The following is a 17,030-nucleotide window of genomic DNA, read 5'->3' on the forward strand; positions in this document are numbered from 1 at the left end:
GCAAAGAACATCCCTACACCTTACCGGATTCTGTCTCCTCTGGTGACGTTATCTTGCACTTTGGACTATGGATAAGCTTGTGACTTCCTCCCTGTAAATCTTGCAGCCAAATACTAGGTCCTAGTAGTGTCACATGACTAGAGTTGTTACAATACCAGTCACCCAGGTAGTCAGAACCAATCATTTTAATCCCAGATGGGGATTAGGAAGGATGAGCATAGGACAGCTGGAAAGTTGAGTATAGGGTGGTTCATGGGCTCTGTGCAGAGATACTGTCCCTTTGCCTTGCATTGTAAAGTAAACGCTCTTGGTTGGGATGACAGGTGGACAACTAATATTGTTTAATGGAAAGGTAGATTAGGACATCCTCCTTGGTTATCCTACAGAAGGTTTCTTTTAATACAATATAATCTGGTTTACTCTGTAGATCAGCGATTCCTAACCAGGTTTCAGTTGTCCCCTGGAACAGTTTTTCTCTTTACCTTTTTAAACCCTGCTATAATTACTACATCCACAGATCACAATATATATTAATATGAAGAATGCCTCTTACATTGCTGGCCAGTGGAAAGAATGCCACTATTACAGATAGCTAAAAGTATCATTGGTGTCGTTAAGCTGAACTGAGAGGTCCAACTGTTGGACCTGGCTCAGGAAACCCCCAGCAACCTTTAGAGGAACCCTGGTGTCCAACAGAACCCTGGTTGTGAAACTCTGCTTTAGATGTTCTTAGTGGTTCAATTGACCTTGCATGTTATATACCTGGGTCCAACTTTTCATGGCAGTCAGTGGAATGATGCCAATATTCTTTAAAGACTTTTTCTGTCTAGGTGGCATTCTGACTTCCACTAACAAGGGGACAGGCTGCCCACTGTCCACCAATGTAATTATTTTTAACATGTGTTCCTTAAAACCTGGCAACCTTTGCCAGAGTGCTGTTGGCGTAGTAAGGTTGTTCTTTCAGAAAATGCCCAGAAGTACACTCATTACTGACATTTATGCTTTGAGTACATACATACTGATTCGTCCCTTGTGTAGGGATGGAAAGCAATGTACTTCCCATTTGGTCCACCATTATAATGAGTTGCCCAATGGTCATTATGGAATGTTTGGGTGGCAGAAAAGGGCAGGCAGACCTTAGCAGTAGCAGTGAAGCATTGAAGCTTTGCTCAGTCAGAACAGCCTGGGTGTGGTAGGGGTCTGGGTCTGGCTGCAGGTTTGTTCAGGAATCTCCAGGTCCAGGTAAACCAGCCAGTATTTTGTGTTTTTATGAAAGCAACTATAAAAGACTACTGCAAGAACAAGCAACAGTGCCCTTCCAAACTCTTCTCAATCAATGTTTGCCAATCTATTATTGGGATGCTTCTAATAATGCATAGACCCCAACAAAACACGTGAAAAAATATATTTCTAAAGGTGTAGCATTACACTACATAGAATATGACATATGATTTAGTGCTTGCATTAGATCTTTTCATTTTGATCTATTTTAAAAATAGTTATCCTTTAATGTGTCATTTACTGAGCTTGTTGTATTTTACAGAGATTTATAAAAGGGTATTTTTCACCCATAAATTATAGAGAAGTTTAACTATAATATAGACAGTGACAGAGAACTCTGCTCTATTCACTAGCAAACATTCTATAAATCACAAGGAGATGAAACACAACTCCCCAACAGGCTTTGCTTTCATTTGGTGACTACGGGTCACGTATAGTTTAGTTTCACTGAGTGGCGCTGGCAAATTGGGAGCAGTTTAAACCGGGTTTGTGTTTGTCATTGGCAGCTTATGTGCTGAATTGGGTGATGAAATGTATTTAAGTTCCTGTGCCTAAAAATAAGAAGTATAGTTTGCAAACTGCTCCCTACCGCATGTAACAAAAGCCTTTTAAGACTTCTGTAAAACAAACCTACTTATATGTTTGTACAGGGATTTGTAGCCAAAGCTGGTGGATAATTTCCTTTACTGCTATCTGTTTCAGTTAAGTGGTCATACTTAGTTCATTTTATAGATAGAGCAGGTGAACTCTGTAAAACAGGGGGATCCTTGTGCATAGCTACCCACTCCTTTTCATTTTTCATTCAATGGGAAAATTAGGCAAGGATGCTGGTTGGTTGCTATGGCTGCTGCTCTCCTTTTTATTATTCATTCAGTGAGAAAATTGAGCTAGTGAGCTGATTGGTTGCATTGTGCAGCTTCCTAAGGAGAGAAACTGTACTGTGGAAGCTGTGCGAAAAATTAAAAGGTATACAAGGTATAAAATTCCAGTGCCCAGTATTGCCTATAGACTCTTTGCAGGTATTACTTTTGCTTTCTCATATCAAAACTGCCTCTCGTTGACTGGTGATGTGATGATTGGGGGGCTAATGATCAAGAGGCACCAGGACAGGTGCAGAAAGCACTGATCTACATTGGAAATTAATAGGAGCAGGGAGATCCTTGCACTACAAATCCTCAGGTACAGTTTTCTCTCCAGTATGTTGTTAGAGGGATCAGCACTATGCAGGACACTGTAGAACTTAAGTCCAAAAAAGAAACCAAGCAGCTTCACTTCAGCAGAAAAACAAAACAAAAATAGTTTACTTTAGCATTAAGTCCCATTGGTCAGAGGTTACTACCAGTCCTGCCCCCTAATTGGCTAATCAAGGAGGGCACCTGGTTCTCACAGAAAGAAAGGAGTTGCACAGTTTTAGATTCTTTCCTCCAATAAAACATGAAGTTACCAAATGCTGCTACCTTTTGCCACACCTAATACTAATATCTTCAGCTTTAACCATTTATACCAAAGTTGTAGGAGGTGTAAAATATTGTATTGTTTGTACTACAACTGTCCCCCTGGCCATAATTATACAATAGGTTCCTATCAGTAGAAAACATGTAAAAATGTGTAAAAGAGTTATGTAGGACAAAAAAATAATGGAATAACAATGAAAGACGGTTAGATACGAATGAACCCCTTTAATTGCCATATAAACATTTTTTTTTGGTTCCTTATACCCAAAAGTTTTTGTTGCTTGCTCCTATTGACTCTTCCAGCAATTTTGGTGACAATACTATGTTCAGGGGCTAATGTAATTAACATAAAAGATTGATGGCTGGCAATAGCCTACATTTACAAATTCTCAATTCCTGCCAATATTTTAATGTAAATTTTGGCCATAAACACATGGTTTTCAACGTATAGTCCCATGGGTCCCCCATGAATCCCTCAAAAATCCCCAGCAATTTTGATGACAATTTGACCTTAAAAGACAAACACTTTAGGGCACTTCCCAGCGTATTATTTAAAGAATTGTGCACTGAAAGTGCGGTGTTATTTTTAAAGATATTCCCTATAAGACTACAAAAATTCACTTTTTTTTCGTTTAATTTCTATTTATATGTTTTTCAAGGTATCCCTGCACCAGCCTTTTGTCACCCTGATCACTTTGCTTTTGGAATATTTACAAGGGAACCAAGAAAAGTAATGGCTTACGTCAGGGGTGTCCAAACTTTTTACAACGAGGGACAGATTTGGTGAGGTGAAAATGTGTGGGGCCTGACCATTCAGCACATACTCAGGGTTAGTGTGGGCGTGGTCTGCATGGGTCCCACACAGCACACGCCCACCAGGGTGATATGGGGGATTCCCTGTGCACGGAGTCCAGTGTAAGTGCGGGCTCCATGCAGAGCATGTTCTTGGAATCAGAGTGGGCGTGGTCCTTGTGGGTCCCGCACAGCACACGCCCTCTATAATGACGTAGGGGATTACCTGTGCACACATGGGGACTCCCGTCCTGCTGATTATGCCCACCAAGTAGCGGGCCAATATCCGTAAGGCGGTTGATCAACTCTAATGAAATATAAAATAGCTTTTTTTGTATTTTGTTCTGTGGTAAACAGTGCTGGCAGGCCCCTTATTATTGATTTTATGACAGAGGCTACGGGCCGGTGGAAATCTGAACATGGGCCGCAATTGGCCCCCGGGCTGGACTTTGGACATGCCTGCCTTACGTGATGTCTTAGTAGTTGCCATGTCTTAATCTGAAGGCCTGTATCCCTTGTTACTAGAAGGATCTTTCACTAAGATTGCTGCACTTCTGGGATCTGTGATGTGTTTCTTTTTGTCTTGCCAAGTAGCATGCAATAAATCATCCTTAAATATCAAAAATTTGCAATAACAAGCAGTTCACAAACACTTCAGAAGTAAAAATGCCCGACTGTCACAAGCAATGCTTAAATCATGCACATCCCATGCAGATTTTGGTCTATATATTTCCAACTCTGAATAATGTCTAGAAAAAATCCAAACCCAGCTAAGCAACTTGGTTCCTCCCTGGTCTAGAGAACAATGCTTCTTTTTTCCCAAAAGGATACAATCTTCTTCTGGCTCTATTGACTATTACTTCATCAAGACACAATTTACCCTATTCACCTTTCACTTTATATTCTCATTTTCCTCGCTATTTCTTCTACTAGAGCTGAATTAACATGTTTTTCTGATGGAATCTTTGCAAGTCTGAAGGGCTACAAAGTATTAGGGCTTTTTTAGAAACCGTTGGTTAGCAAAGGTCAAAAATCCTATAAAAAAGCTCTGTACCACTTTCATCTGCATGGCATTAAAATGAGATCAGTTTAAAAATTAAATGTAATAGCACTGCGGAAGTTTGGAGCAATGCTGTTTCATAGGGCAACAAATACCTTGGCTCGTTTCTTATATCAGTCATGATTTTTTTTCTGGTATTTTTTTAAATTCTTCTATATTGGAGGTTTTTCAGGTACCAATAGAACAAAATCAATGTGTATCTAAAGACAAAGCATTTCTGGTTAGGGATAGACTGGGGTACCCCTGTCAGCATTACATTGCTATTTGTGTCCACACTATGAGCTTGATTTGTTAAAGCTCTCCAAGGCTGGAGAGGATACACTTTCATCAGTGTACCTGGGTGATCCAGAAAACCTGGAATAGATTTCTTAAAATGATTTGCTATTTGTAGCAAATGTTTTCAATCCTGGACCAGATCCATTTCAGATTTCTTTCATCACCAAGGTTCACTGATAAATGTGTATCCTCTTCAGTCTTGAAGAGCTTTATTAAATCAGGTCCTATGCTGGGATCCACTACCTCAATTTGTCCCTTAATTTGGGGAAATATCTTGCACTTCCTGTTGTGTCCATAGATGGGTAAAGGAATTTGTCCGAATGGTACAAACTTAACAAAAACTATGACATTATCAATTATTTACTCTAAAGTTTTGTCTTTAGATATGCTTTAGGGTGCATAAACCAAAGCCGAACATAATTACTTAAGGCTGGGTCTTCACGGATGTTTTTAAAAACGCATGTAAACGTTCCTATTGCGCTTATATGCGTTTTTATGCACTTTAATTAGTGTTTTAAAGCTTGCCTTTAAAATGCTGGAAAAGTCCTATGCCACGTTTTCCCACGTTCTTACCGCGTTTTTAACTTATTTGCATATTAGGTGCTCACAAATGCAGGAAACCAGTTTTCCAGCTTTAACCCAGCAGTTTAAAGCTGGAAAAGCTCATAAACGTCCCTCAAGGAAACCTCCTGGTGTAGATTAAGCCATTGTAATGCATGGGGATTTCAAACAAGGGCTTTAAAAGCCCCAGGTTAAACACTAGGGAAAAAGTCAGTGTAGACTATGCCTTAATCACAAATAAATGAGAATAAAAACTCCTTATTGGAACAAGTCTAAGAATGTCAAATTATTTTTGTCCCTTTCATATTGCCTTATCACTTTTCTAGCCACTTTTATTATCAATTCATACGCCAATTTACCCTGCACAGGATCTCAATAGAAGTAATTATAGAAAGACTTTACCAAGGAACAGCATGTGTGTGAGTAAGAATAGATCCAAAAGATGATGGCCCTTTTGGGACATGGATGTTCTGGAAATGGGGAGAAGAAAAAGCTGGAATTCATCTGTAGTTAGTTGAAATGTCTACAGGTCTTTTTCTGTTTGGTGAATCTGTGCCATTTGTTTTACAGCTATACTTACTTTGTTCTCGGTTTTATGAATGGTGGCTTTTCTCTTTCTGAAATCCCATAGCTGCCTCATCTGGGAATCTGGCCATGGTCCCACTGACCAGCTCTCACCCTCTGTCTCCTCTTGTCTTCTCAGCATTTCTTCACAGGCTGACGTAATTTCATTCCCATATACATAACCCATTGCATAAGGGTTGAGCTACTGTATTTGACCTGGAGAAATCACACATATTCTCTGTAGCAATCTAATGGCTGTTTTTTTATTGTGGATTGGGGTTACCCAATGGGTTTGATTGTTAGGAAGACATGAAAAGTGCTGTCTCTCATTTTATCATTCATTATACAACCACAAAAAAACTCTTAGAACACCCAAGCGGCTGTTATTCATTTGGCAGTGAGCTGAATGACAAAGAGTCTTTCATGCAACCAGCAGCGAACAAGATGAATCCAAGACTGTGGGGCTGAATATTTAACTACATCTCTATCTTGTCTGGGAGTATTTCACCAAGCAGTGGTATTCTTTGCATGTGGTTGGCTTAAAAACTATGCCAAATTCTGTGGTCATTTTTTTTTCAACCCCAAAATGTTGTATGGTATGGTAAACATTCTCAGTTATGTAAAATATGTCTGGAAAGGTGAAAATGTGTCTCTGCCCATCAACACACTAACCAGCTGTTAGTCTATGCTGACTGCATGGAAATATACTTCTGATCCACTTACAGTCATATTTTGAGTATGATTATGTGCTTTTATGTTTTTATCAGTCTGTATGGCTGAGCAATAAGCTTTGGAGGTCTACATCACATATATATAATAAAATATTTTGTTATACTTCTGTTATCAGTTCTGGGTATAACACAAATTTTATGCACAACTGCTGAAATACTCAGACGGGAATCCCACTGGGAGCTTGTCAGTCAGTGTCCCAAACCACATGTACAGTATATGTAGGATTCAGCTGTCTGGCACAGGCATGGGAAGAAAACCTCTTTGGTGAATTTTGCTGAGAGATAGCTTCTAAACAGGGCACTAACAGTTTCTAGCGGAAGTTTAGCACTTAACGATTCTGAAATGTTAAAGAAAAGGTAGGAATTTTAGTACAGTTTATTTATTAAGTTCCGTTTTTATATATTTTTGAGCAAAATTTGAGTAAACGACAGCCATTTTTTAAAATGAAACTTATACTTCTGATGTAATCATATACAGGCAGGTCTAGAAAAACAGTTTGATTTTTTTTCAGAAATGTTGACTCAATGTGGTCAATGGAAACATTGAATTTTGGTTGCTTGATTGGCTTGACTGCTTCCTGATTTCATTATTAGTTTGTTAATCCTTAATGAAAATCTAACATACTGCTGATGAAGATGAGCTATTTGCCACAATCGTCGGCCATGCCATTACTTCTTGATTCAGTATTGTTTAGGAATTTTGTTAACTGCACAGATTTAACTTTTAGTGGAGTTTTACAAATCAGTAAATAATTGGTTCACTAACCTGTTGGCTTGTTTTCTCTGTTGAATAAGTGATCCATTTTTCAATGCATTGATTTAATACATATGCCATGGACACTTCTGTTCTTTGAATTTGCCTGAACACTTGCCTGATCAAGAAACATTTGCCAGTATCATCTGGATTTTCCTACACCAATTTGCAGCAACATTTTGCAATATTTATAGCATGGTGAACAATACATTTCTCTCCTACAATCTAACATTATTGTCTTCATATAGTCGTCAAGTACATTGTTTTGTAAATGATTTTTTATCAATGCCTGTTAAGGGTCTTAATAATTCTAGTGCTGTAATAGCCACTGAGGATGTCCGCTTATTCTTGGGCATAACCTCATAAAAAGCTTCCTTTTTTTTTTTGGTTGTACCAGCATGTGAACTGCTGATGAAGCAGAACAGTGTGTTACAGCACCTGACCCTGCTTGTGTGCTTAGTTGGCACAACACTTGGCCAGCGCTGTTATTCTTTCTAAAAAGGAGTTTTGTGTAAACAAAACTCTGACTGATTGCAACAGTTCCAATTAGAGAGTGTCAACACGGAGGGGTCAGTTTGAGAAATGACCAGAAGGAAAGGTGTAAAGAGACACATCCGCATGAGGCTGTCAAAGTAATCTATTTGTTTCCAAACAAGAGATTTGATAGCGGAGTTTGGCATCACATGAAATGTTGGGATTTCAGGGTACTACAAAATATTCTCTTTGGTATATTAGCCCAGTGCAAATGCATATTCTTTATTTCTATAAAATGCTCAAGATGGCATGTAATAGAGAGAGCTGTTTAATGATAATACTACGGTAATATCTGTGGTGATGTTTAAAAGCTACTGTATGAAACTAAGCTTAATAAACATGCATGCTGTTGCATGCTTGCTGCTCTCTAATTATTCCATGCTAAGGAGCGATGTGTACAGCTCTCTTGTATTATTATTATCTTGTATTTATATAGCACCAAAATATTCCTTAACTCTTAACATTGAGTCCATGATCATAAAACATTGAGTCCAACACTTAGGTTCCATAGTCATGAGACAATCGACTTTAACCATGATAGTCTGAAGCCAACCTACCAGAATGTTTTTAAGATGTTGTGGTACACTGTCTGAATTTTTGTCAGTCCATAATAATAGAGAAGACTTAGAGAGAAGTACTGAGTTACAATATTACAAAAAACAGAAGGAAAGTTTATGTTTTTGTTATATTTATCATCATGGAAATGTTTATAGACTATTTGCCAACCAATGGACACAGCATCACCAACCACAGTGCTTTGAGAGGTCAGTGTCTGTTTTTTGGTTGTCTATCCGAAAGCATATGGATTGCTCCTAGAAAATGTCTTGCAGATGCCATTTTTCTTGTGGATAACAGCATGTGCAGAGGTTAAAGAAAGTAAAAATATAACTCTCCCAGTATGGATCCTTTAAAAATACAAGATCAGGACCACGGAGAGCGTATACAATAACAATTCTTATCATTCATTACAAGACAGTTGCAATTTAATTTATATTTTTTTAACATTTGCCAAAATTTGCATGAGATTGTGAAATCATGTATAAATTTTAGGGACCTGTGAGGATAGGAGCTGACATAGCTGACCTGTTTCACAAGGCAAAGGGCTGTCATCTGGTGCTAGCTCCACCCGGACATAGAATTAAATAGTATGTTTAAGGATCATGCTTGGTCCAAGCCAAAAAAAACGTCCTAGGCAGTGAAGTCAAGATCAGGATGACACCTATAAAGCATTTTCATGTCTCACAAGTCAAAATTAATGTTCCGTGATCACAGAATGGCTTAAAGATGTAATCCCATGCAAAATCTGTTGATAAGATTTATCATTGCTAACATTTGGTTGCTTTATTTATTTATATTGGCTAAATGTATCACTGATTTGTGTTTCAGTGGTGTTATCAGGGGGAATGTGTGAATTTTGGGACCTGGCCAAAAAGCATCGATGGCGACTGGGGACCATGGTCGGTTTGGGGGGAGTGCACCAGGACCTGTGGCGGAGGAGTCTCCTCATCCATAAGACACTGTGACAGTCCAGCGTAAGTAGCTAAAGTAAGCCTGAGCCTATCTAAAGAACCATTTGGATAATGTTTAGATTTATAATGTATGTAAATGTCATAATTTGTGCCTGGCTTGTCTGGTAATGCTTGAAACCTGATTGGGATAATAATGGAATATTACAGTTAAAGAATATCACTTACAAGTAGGGAAAAGAAATCATCTCTCTTTGATATCAAAATTTGATCATAACTACATTCCTTCTTCACACATACAGGCTTGTCTAACCCAACTATTACAACTCAATTTTACCGGTACACTAAAATCCTTCTAATAGCTACAATATGAAGTATCTATTTCTTGATCCACATTCTGCAGATGTTAAACTTGATTTCACAGTGCACAAGATGAAATTCAAATCTGTTTTAGAACTAATATACTATAAAATATGTCTTTTGTCTTTACTCCTATCTTATGTCTTTTCTCAGTCTGTAAACCCCATCTCCCTATACTGTAACAAAAAATTGAGGCAGGACTAACTTTAGTTAGTTGCACTCCATGCAATTTTTGAAATATCTATATCCCATTCCTGAAGACTCATCCAATTGTTTTTGAACCATTGAGTTTCCGGTATTCCTCATTCGGTATTCCACATTCCAAGAATGTTCTGTTTTCTGGTATATCCTTATGTCCCAAATGTACCTAGGACAAGGAGACCAGCACTTTATATTCTGAAAATGCCCTAAACAAATCTGTTACTGTCAAAAGGTGTTTAATAATAATAAGTAGTGTTATTCCCCCAAACCTAAATTAGGCATTTTGGAAATCCTGAAACTCCCCTCTGATGATTCATCCATGGAACTACCTGTAGTCTAAAATCTATTTTTAGCCATAAAAACTTTAGTGCAACATTGGCTAATTTGGCTTCACAACCCAACCACCACCACCATTCAATTGATTGCCAAGGTAAATGCCATTTTATACCTAATAAAAAAAAAATTTACGCTAGCAGTGAAGGACACATTCAGGTTACTACTGATGGGTCTGATGCAGGGGTCTGCTAAGCTGGAAAACCCACAAGTATCTTTTCTTTTTACGGTGTTGGGTAAATAGCTAGTCAGAGGACTGTATTTAATTTAGTTCACAGTAATGACTAAAATCCTAAAATTACCTATGTATGTCTAGGATAAAGTATTCAATGGATTTTGGAAATCTTCCGTAAATTTTTCCCTTGTGAAGCAATAGGTATACACTTACAGGGAGGCCACCACAGAAGTGAAAATCTAATAATAGATTTATTATCGCCAAATAATAAATAACGTCAAACAGCTATTTTTTATTCGTTGGTTTTACACTTTACTGGAAGCTCAGCATTTTTACAGTTCTGTCATTCCCCAGTGCCTGTTTGGCCGTGTCTCTGGTAAACTCCAGCTCCTAATATATTTCATGACAAAGTGAGTTCATTATTCAGAACCACTTGGCACTTTACCACCTTTTTCTATATCTGGAGAGATCTATTTTATGTGTTCTATTGCAGCTTTGATACAGAAAATACTGACAGCATTTAAGACTTGCAGGTCACTAGGAAAGTCTTAGTTGGAATCACAGGGAAAATGGTGTAGTGGAAAGTAATATATTTTCCAACACTTGGCCTGCTTTGCAGTACAAAAGTACTGACAAATATTATTTTTATAGGAAACTTGTGCTGGGATAAAATAGTAGACTTGCGGTGGTGACCTTTTTCTGCAAATACTAGTTTCTTGGGTTCCATAGTCTTCAATATTTCCTGTGTCACCCAAAACAAATGCTGCTAATAAAATACAACACTTGATCTACATGCTTGCTCTATATAAGCATTTCAAGACTGTTAAAGCCCTTAAATTAGCTTAAAGTCACCCTATCACCAACTGAAAGCAGATATTTTTATTTTATTTAGCTTCAATGTGATTTTGAGCTTTCTAACAAAATTGACCACTTGGAAAAGAGTCAATCCACTAACACAACCACCATTACCTCGTTTTGCCATGTCATAGTCCTGTAATTCCTTCTGGGATTGTGTTTGTCTGGGCGGTCCAGCTCTTTCACCCTGGACTTCCCCACATAACATTTTATATGGAGGCCTAGAGAAGGAGCAAAGGTTAAAAATGTATTGCTACTTGAGTCTGCTGGGGCTTCTGACATAATTTCCAAGTTTGTGGCACCCAGCAGCATTCCCACTCCCTTTGGATATCTGCACAAGGGAGAGTTTTACAGGTAAATAACATGATGATAACATAATGTTACATACACATATATTATTATAGGAAGATTTGTACTTTAATGATTTTTTTTGGCAACTGGCCTTTTTAAAAGTGAAACAAATCTTCTGGTGGTTCCCATGTCAACTGCCATGCACAGCATATGCTGTAGTGATCTCACTGCAGGGAAATTATTGTTGTCACTGGATGTACTCTACCAGGTGTACCAGGTGTATATTCTATTATTTAAGTACTCTGGAGGAATAAAAAAAGAAAATTGTATTTCTAGAAAGAGCTTGCCTAAGAGATTTATTTTTGGCCTATTACATTTATGTGAAATACTGAAAGGCTGAATATTAGTGCAATGCATCTGGCAGAAGAACAGTATGTATTGCCCTCCTAGCAAACATTTAGTGCCTCCCTTACCTTTCCTAAGCAGCCCAAGTAACAATGGAGTAAGTAAGTGGGGAATACGCTTCTCTATTGTCAAATACATCCTATAATCTGTATGAGTCCATTTATTTATAGCAATATTAGTTCATTCCTATGTTGTACTGTGGTATTCCCACAGCCCTGACATGCTTGTCCAATATCACGCTGGCCATTACAAGCCAAATTTGATGTTATTAAATTATAATACCAAAGACACTGAGATCATTGAAACACAAGGAGATGTATTGTGTCTATGCTGGTATCCCCTGTGAGATTGTATTTCTTTTCCAGGCACTCCTAGGCTCAAAGGGACTGCAAATAGTTAACAGGGAAAGGTCATTGCATGTTTTAACTACTGTTACGTCAGGTACTCATGACATCACTAGAAATTAAACCTGATTTTCTTCCATGTATTTATATGCCAAAAAATTGCAGTTGGTTTAAGATTTTGTAAAGTTACAAGGCATACAAATGTAAATCACAGCTCCTTTTTACAGACCATCAGGAGGAGGAAAGTACTGCCTGGGAGAGAGAAAACGCTATCGGTCGTGTAATACTGATGTAAGTACAAATAACATTGTCTAGTTATTTTAGTTTCTCGTAGTAGAATGTCTGTGTACACATATTGGGCCTCAACATATAGTTTGTACTTATTTAGTTATCTGAAACAAAAGTGGCTTCTGACACTGGCCCAAGGGGAGTATTGCATTTTCTGTTGGTGGCTACACTAATTATGGAGGAAACAAAATTGAAAATACTGTGTTGTGCATTCTGAGGGGTTTCGGTAGTTTTACTTTTGGTGATAGGAAGGACAGGGAGGCCATTGGAAGCATAACCGATATTAGGCAGAAGCAAAAGCACATCCTACTTTATGTCTTCATCTGACAGTGTTTGACTGGTATACCCGAGACACACCAGAAATGAGCTTCCTTAAATCAAAGCATGTAGATGCAGAAAATGGGTTTGGTTTAGTGTGAGTGGGCATTTTTAAGAAAGCATGGCATACAAAGGATTTATCTGCACAAGATGTGAAGAACTTGAAATATTTAGTTACTAGTGCTGGTCTGTCATTGTGGGGTACACTGAGCTATGCATGTAGGGCATGGCCAGTCCAAGAAGCATTAACTTCAAAGTGTCTCATGTGAATCATAATATTTAGGACATGATAGCTGGATTACTTAAACCTGTTCTCTTTTCACACCATTTCTGTGCAGTGTCAGGATCCAATATGCCTTTAATAACCTAAAATGACTGCTATTTTGTCTTCTTCTCCTCAGAGTTAAACTCTTTTCCTTTTCTTTGACTGTTTTTCATACATGATTACATAGATAAAATACTTTACTCCTCCATCACCTGTTACAGTATACTGAAAGACTGTAACATCCATAGGGCAATGTTAGTTTGTTTGGAAGATCTGTTATGTAGACTGTGAATGATAGGAAATGAAAAATGCTCTGTGGAGCTATTTGTAAGAAACGATGCCCCATGCCACTTTGTGAACTCTGGTGGCCTGTGGGAGGATTCAAAAGCATCCAGAGTATTCCTGCTGATGAAATATCTTACTCATAATTACATAGCTAACTAGGTTGAAAAAAGGCATATTCATCAGTTTCAGCCTTTCACACCCCAGCAGTGTTGGTTTAAAGAAAGGCAAATTCCTTTCAGGCCACATAAATGGCAGTTGGATTAATTCCCTATTTTAAAACATTCCCTTACTTTCTTTTGTCAGTATAACTTTGGATGTCATTAGTTATTAGAAAAGCTTCTAGTCAAGCTGTATGTTCTTTAATTGACTTTGCCTTTACTATCTCATACTGTAGGGCATTGCACAACGTAAATGTTGCTTTAGTTCATTATTCTTAGTGGGTCCTGTTCTCCCCCAGCATTCCCGCCTGTCCGCTCCTACTGGGAAGTAGTGCCCAAGAGCAATGAGTGCACCGGATCCTTATTATGTTGAGATAAATAATATATACATAAGCATTACACATACAATCACTGGCCACTTTATACGGTATACCTTACTGAGTTGACCACCTTTGACCCATATTGACATGATAGTATATTTCAAATTATTGGCTGCTTTATCCAAGATGAAAATCACCATTCCACTACATTTTAGGATACATTAATAAATAAAATCTAGTGACTGTGGCGGCCATTTAAGAACAGCAAACTCATTGTCATGTTCATTCTCAAGAAACCAGTTTGAGATTATTTGAGCTTTGAGGCATGGTACGTTAACCTGCTGGACGAAACCATACGAAATTGAGTACAATGGGGTCATAAAGCGATAGACAAGAGTAGCAACAAAATTAGGCAGGCTGTAGCATATACAATGGACAGTTAGTACTAAGGGGCCCAAAGTGTGCCAAGAACATATCCCCACCACCCATGTGAATTGTAGCCTCAGGTGTCTGTTGTTAGCTGACAGTTTGGTCTCCTTCTCCTGTATCCCACCCAGTTTAAAAACAATGCATTTCAGTTTCATCTGCATTTACTGTGTATCCACACATACTTTGAAAGAAGAAAAGCAAAGTACAAACTGATCTCAGTCTGACCTTAACTGATCTCATGTGTCTGTGTACAGCAGCTTTTACAGTGATATCATAGGTGGCAACATGTTGGCTGTTTCCTAAAAGTGACATGCTTTGCTTTGCATAAGCAATGTCTGAACTGTTATTTAAAAAACAAGCATTAGTGATATCAACAATAAATCTCTGAAACTTAATTGTTAATGTCTGGGCTGGCTTGATTTTTATTGGATTTACGCAAAAGGAATCATTACATCTTGTTGTTAACTTTGCTCCAAAGCAAAGTCACACATACCAAAAGCAGCATCATACTGCTCAGGGAACACAATGTTTTTACTGGTCGTGTGGTGTAACTCACAAATATTCAGACTGCACTTGGCATTTTAGTGCGTTATACATATTTTTAAAATGTGCAATTGTTTCACCTTCCAAATCCTACAGCCTTGACAAGCTGCGGTAGGAAGCTGAGTAAAAATAAGCTGTAATTACGAAGGCATTTATGGAGTATTGTATTTGTTATGTGTTGCAATAGTGATATAATAAGCTATCATTACATTGTAGCCACTAGCAGGCAGATGTGACAATGCGCACAGTGCTTTAGTAGCTGTTATTTGCTTCAATAACCAAATGTCATGCAGAATTGTGTAAATAATATGCATATGAGGAGGAGCTAAGAATTAAAAAAGCAACCTTGTTTTTTTGCACATATATAAAGCTAAATTAAAGTACATATATGCCCAGACCATGAACATTAAAGCATTTACAGTTTCCTCACCAGCAGCAAGAAAAGCTTTAAAAATAGAAATCCCTGACCTCTCTAGCTGCATTTATTGTAAAGTTATTCACTCAAAACCTTCAAATGAAGTAGCTAAAGACAGGCTAGCTGGCAACCACCCCTCTCCCCTAACCCTGGCTATCACAAGCAGCAAGAACTTACAAACGAAATGACTGGAAGTTCTTGCTCCTAGGGATAGCAAGGGTTAAGGCGGCAAAGCAGCCCAACGAGTCATTCTGCCCAATACTGTGTCCCTTCAAGAGGGGAAGTAGGGGTACAAATATAGTACAAAATACCAAAAGTGGTAATTTGTAAGAGACTTGTAGAGGACTCAAATGGGTTTATAAAAGTGTTCAAATACCAGTGACCTCTAGCAGTCTCTTGTAATGTGCATAAAGTATCTCCTGCATTGATCCATTTACACTTATTATATAGGGTATAAAAAACTACAGCAGCTTCCTATAAGGAAACCATAGACTTCACTCCTCATCAATGACAGCTGCTTCACATTTCAGGTCTGGACAGAGTTTTAGTGGGCCAGGGCATATGTTGAACATGAAACTCTTTCTTTTCTTTGCATTCCTCATAAAATTATTTATACTGGTAGTTGATGGGCTTCATTACATAGCACAGCAATTTGATAATTCCCTTAGCAGGAGGCTGATGGCACATCTCAGCACAGGCTCAGAAACAGCTGGGCTGGTCAAACTATAACTTCTTTTCCAAAACTCTGTTTACCTTTGAGATTCTTCATCTGTTTTTTATGTGTGTTTATAAGGAGATACCTGATGGATTAATTGCTAAGGGAGCTTTGACATACATTGGAGATTAAAACAGTTGAGAACCTGGTGTAACACTTTAAACTGTTTATATAACCTCTATATATTATGCTTACCCAATACTGCAAAAGATACAATTTAGTCTGCGTGCCAGTTGTACGGTCTTGTTACTGTTGTAAGGTTTACCAGTTGTTGCTGTAGCATACCAGGTCTATCTAATGGTGTTCTTTGCCTTTATTTTTACAGCTAACAAATGTTATGAAAGTTGAGTTTTTCCTTTGCAGAGGCAGTTGTTTCAGAGAAAAAGTGACTTTAATTTTACCCATAATTGATAACTGCTGCTTTGTGCACTAAGTCAGAATTCATGAGAATATAGGGACTCACTGATGTCTTCATTGCTTCTTGGGAAATGACTAAGCACCATTCTAGAATATTGGATTGTCATTTAAAATGAACACAGCTGAATTGCAATGGGTTTACAAGCTGCACTTTTTATGGCCCATTCATATTATTGAACTGCATTGTAAAACACATTTACAGCATGTTATCATGATGCATCAAAACACAGCACAGCAATATGATGGCATTAATTTTAAACTAAACCCTATCTCACTAGGCAGGGCAAAGCATTTGCATTTTGTACACTGCAACTATATGTGTTGGTAGTCCAATCAAAAGTAGATCTACATTAAATCTAGAGATCTAAAGCAACACATGTTTGATACACAAAATTCCATGTGTTAAAGCCAAAAAGCCACAACAAGCAAAATAAAATTTT

General features: G+C 38.0%; 2 protein-coding genes across 2 annotated transcripts in view; one reads left to right on the forward strand and one right to left on the reverse strand.

The window, feature by feature from the left end:
* Nucleotides 1-17,030, forward strand: part of ADAMTS6 (ADAM metallopeptidase with thrombospondin type 1 motif 6) — a 168,685-nt gene that overhangs the window by 108,544 nt on the left and 43,111 nt on the right. The window contains exons 13-14 of the mRNA XM_072416361.1: nucleotides 9,394-9,539; nucleotides 12,665-12,728. Of these exons, the coding sequence (XP_072272462.1) occupies nucleotides 9,394-9,539; nucleotides 12,665-12,728 (210 nt within the window). The remainder of the gene's footprint in view (nucleotides 1-9,393; nucleotides 9,540-12,664; nucleotides 12,729-17,030) is intronic.
* CWC27 (CWC27 spliceosome associated cyclophilin) overlaps nucleotides 1-17,030 on the reverse strand; it is a 237,247-nt gene that overhangs the window by 8,809 nt on the left and 211,408 nt on the right. The gene's annotated exons all lie outside the window — the stretch shown is intronic.

Source organism: Pyxicephalus adspersus, chromosome 6 (assembly GCF_032062135.1).
Source record: "Pyxicephalus adspersus chromosome 6, UCB_Pads_2.0, whole genome shotgun sequence".
NCBI classification, from domain to species: domain Eukaryota; kingdom Metazoa; phylum Chordata; class Amphibia; order Anura; family Pyxicephalidae; genus Pyxicephalus; species Pyxicephalus adspersus.